The following is a 3,881-nucleotide window of genomic DNA, read 5'->3' on the forward strand; positions in this document are numbered from 1 at the left end:
ATTTCCTACCATATGTAATGATATCCAAGTTGTGAAGCACTTACTATGTACTTAGGACATCCATAAATTATATACTTTAATCCTTATTATAAGCCTATAGGGTAGGTATTATTATCCCCATTTTACAAAAGAAGTGAAGACCCCAGAGATAAAGTAACGTGTGCATTGTCATCGTGAGTGGCGAAGTCAGGATTTGAACCCATGTCGCTCAGCTCCAAAGCCTCTGCCCTAATGAGTGGCAGACACCTGGCACTCCGGCCTTTGTTCCCTACTCCCCATCCCCACCCCCCCGGAATTCCCAAGCATCACAGCATTCTTTGCCATTGGTCCTAGATGTGGCTTTACAATTCCCATTAGTTTAGAACTCCTTGAGTTGAAGCTGATTTGCTGTAACCATTCTCTTCTACTGTTTTCCATGGCCCAGCACCGTAAATATAAAGAGAGGGTAAGCTCTACTGCTTATTTATGAATAGACCGATTCTAGCAATTTCTGGTGGTTGGCAATTGGTATGTAAACAATAGTGATAGTCCAGGCAGTTAATGAAATAAGTTTATTTTTTACTCTAAACCTATGGGATCTTGTCAAAACTTTCATTTCAGCATTACAAAAAGGTGGCATTTGACTGAGATTTGTATGAGTACAAGAGATTGTGTTGGAAATAATTTTTCATTTGGAGGCTGAATTTATATTTCAACACACAGAATTTTATGATTATTTATGTTCACATGTAAAATTTATGAATTTATCTTCTAAAACTGAAAAAGGATAAAGTTTCCAATAAGGAATAAAGTGAAAACAAACAAACAAAAAACTAGTAGGTACTTAGTCACAGCATACGGGATATTTTTTGTCTAAATTAACAGTTGTAGAGACTATGAAGAGAAGTTGATTTTTGTTGCATGGTGAAATAAACGCTGAGCTGTAATCATACATGAGTTTGCATACTGGCTGCTTTATTTGCTGACTACACACAGCCAGGGCAAATCCTGCAACCTCTGTGACTCTCAGTTTATCACTTAAAAAGGGGTAGGTAGTATCTACCATACCTCTCAGAAGGCTTATTGAAATATTTTATGAAATATCTGTAATATAGTACTATATACTGTAATCTGTGAAGTTGTTCATAAAGGTCTTTTTTTAAAAAAAAACAAAACTAGACCTGTATGGAAAAAATATTTTTACTTTCAATATTTTAGATTGTTTTTGCCATTTTTTTCTTTGTAATGTTAATGGTACACATTTAAAAATTTAGCTGGCAGTTTAAGATATTTGCAGTTCAGGTTTATAATTCCATTAATCTAATTCTAATCTATCTATCTATCTATCTATCTATCTATCTATCTATATATATATTTCTATAAAGAGGGCTTGCAGAATTCTCCAAAACCCTGTGGTAGGCAAAATAATGGCCCCCTCAAGGTATCCACATCCTAGTCTCTGGAACCTATGAATATTTTAGGTTATGTCCCATGAAGGAGTTAAGGTTGCAGATGGAATTAATGTTGCTAGTCAGCTGACTTAAAGAGATTCTCTTGGAATACCTCCAAAGGCCTGGTACAATCACAAATACAGGAATACCTTGGTTTGCGAGCATAATTCGTTCAGGCAACAAACTACTCGTATTGCGAGACATCGCTCCTTTACCACGTTAAAATGTATTAGTAATGTTTGCTCGTCTTGTGGAACACTCACAAACCACGTTACTTGCAATCCAATGTTTTACTGTATTTTTTAAAAGTGAAGGAAGAGGCAGAAGAGAGAGGAGGTGGCAATGGAGTGATTGCATTGCTGTCGTGGAGTCAAGAAGGAGGTCACAAGCCAAGGAATGCGAGCACCATCTAGAAGGTGACAAAGCCAAGGAAGCCCCCCCAGGCAGGCTCTAGAGTGAGGTTCTCCCCTTGGGCCTCCAGAAAAGAACACAACCATGCTGGTCCCTTGATTTTTAGCATATTAATACCCATCTCAGACTTCTNAACTGGTGACTCTGAGCAGCTGAGAAGCATCATTAGGATACTAGATATTTATGTGCAAGAATATGTTGAGGAGAAAGGGTGGCTGTAAGGAAACTTGGGGAAACAATGAAGACAAACTTTATCTGTCTCACAATACTCATAATACCATTTAATGTATCTGGAACAGAGGTAAAATGAAGACTTTTTCTCTATTCGGCCTTGTGCTAGGATCAGAACAATTTTGTTGGGGAGTGAATAATTTCTAGAGAGGTCTCAAATCGAAAGTAAAATGTAATTTTATGAATTGCAATAATGTCTTTTGATACCTAAGCAATGTGTTTCTATGGGATGCAATCCATGCAAGAGTTAGTATTAAAAATCTTGGAATTATTGAGAATTACATGTGGATTGTGGGGGTTGGGGGGGGTGAACAGGGTGCATGAGGGGTGTCTGAATAAGCACAGGAGATTTAGTATTGGCTGGGCCTAAAAGTTTCTTTGGGGAATTTGAAGAACTTGTATCCATTTACTCATGCCCAAATAGTTATTTAAGAGCCTACTATGTGTGAGGCCGTAATGAATGATACAACAGTGAACAGGTCAATTTGTTCCTTGCTCTCATAGAGCTTGCATTCAGGTGTATTTTAATTCTGAACCGTGAATCCAACAGCACAATAAATTGAAGCAGTGAACCAAGAGAGCTATGGTTCTTCACAAGCTGCAGCAAAAGTCAGAATTTTGAGTTTTCTATTCTTGGATGCTGGGTGTTCTTAGTTCTAGAAGTGGGGGGCAGGCAGGTGGAATGTGACGCGATTTCCGGCCAAGAATATACACAGACTTGGTGTTCGGGTTATATAACTAAATTACACCTGTGGCACCGAACTAACACCACCTAAGAAGCAGACAGGGTTGAAAAACTACTTTCATCAGAGCCTTCAGAAGGCCACCTTTCCAGCCAGCACAGGAAGGCTACGGACTACAATTCCCACAAGCCCTTGCGACGCCCTACACCCAGCCCCGTAGCTTCGAAGTCTGGGAAAGATAATTCGGTGTCGGGCGCGCTCCTTGTTGCGTAAAGCGTGCGACGCTCGGATACAAAAACAGGTGTGGGTTACAAAAGTATGGCAGCTGTTGAGGCGGCCGTGGTGTCGTCGTCTTCTTTGGAAACAGACAGAGCCCAAGTCCCTGGAACTGCAGGAACGGCTGCAGCAACGGCCGCCACCTCGACAGCGACGGCTGCAGCCGCGGCGGCCGCAGCCGCGGCCAGAGCCGGAACCGAAGCCAGGCTTTCCAAGGCCGCTTTGGCTACTAAGCTGCTGTCCCTGAGCGGCGTGTTTGCGGTGCACAAGCCCAAAGGGCCCACTTCAGCCGAGCTGCTGAATAGGCTGAAGGAAAAGCTGCTGGCAGGTACTGCAGCCCGGGTGGGGACCAGGCTGACGCGGTGGCCGCGAGAGCGGAAGCCGCAGACAGCGCGCGCTGGGTTTGTTGCGCGCTCATGGCCCAAGAGGTAAAAGGAAGAGAAAGGCAGAATGACCACTGAATTAGAGCCGGACAGAAATCTGGGGGCGCTTCGGCCTTGGACCTGCCCTGACGTGAACTCGTGTAGCCGACTTGGCAGTTGTCTCTCTCAAGGGAACAAAACCCACGCAAACACAAATAAACCTCTGCTCTTGGGCTTGCAGGCCAGTGTTCTGTAATTCCACCCCTCAGGAGCCTTTTGTGGTGGTGGTGGTGGTTCATGTAGACGAACCGTCCCCAAAGGAAGCACTGCCTCTACCCCCCACCCCCCAAAGTTGCATTCTTAAAAATATATTGGACATGCAGATCTTACTTTGTTAACCGAGACTTAATAGAGTGGTTTTCACATAGCGGGCATACGAATTCAAGTCCCTTTACAAATGCAGGTTGTGAATCCCTGCCCTCCCAGAG

General features: G+C 43.0%; 1 protein-coding gene across 2 annotated transcripts in view; it reads left to right on the forward strand.

Annotated features, from left to right (window-relative positions):
• Nucleotides 1–2,999: 2,999 nt before the first annotated feature.
• Nucleotides 3,000–3,881, forward strand: part of TRUB1 (TruB pseudouridine synthase family member 1) — a 42,101-nt gene continuing 41,219 nt past the window's right edge. The window contains exon 1 of one of the 2 annotated variants that reach the window (XM_019660111.1): nucleotides 3,000–3,359. In XM_019660111.1, coding sequence (XP_019515656.1) covers nucleotides 3,074–3,359 — 286 coding nt within the window. In that variant the 5' untranslated portion in view covers nucleotides 3,000–3,073. The remainder of the gene's footprint in view (nucleotides 3,360–3,881) is intronic. The other variant, XM_019660110.1, reaches the window with a different exon arrangement.

Source organism: Hipposideros armiger, unplaced genomic scaffold (genome assembly GCF_001890085.2).
Source record: "Hipposideros armiger isolate ML-2016 unplaced genomic scaffold, ASM189008v1 scaffold_311, whole genome shotgun sequence".
NCBI classification, from domain to species: Eukaryota; Metazoa; Chordata; class Mammalia; order Chiroptera; family Hipposideridae; genus Hipposideros; species Hipposideros armiger.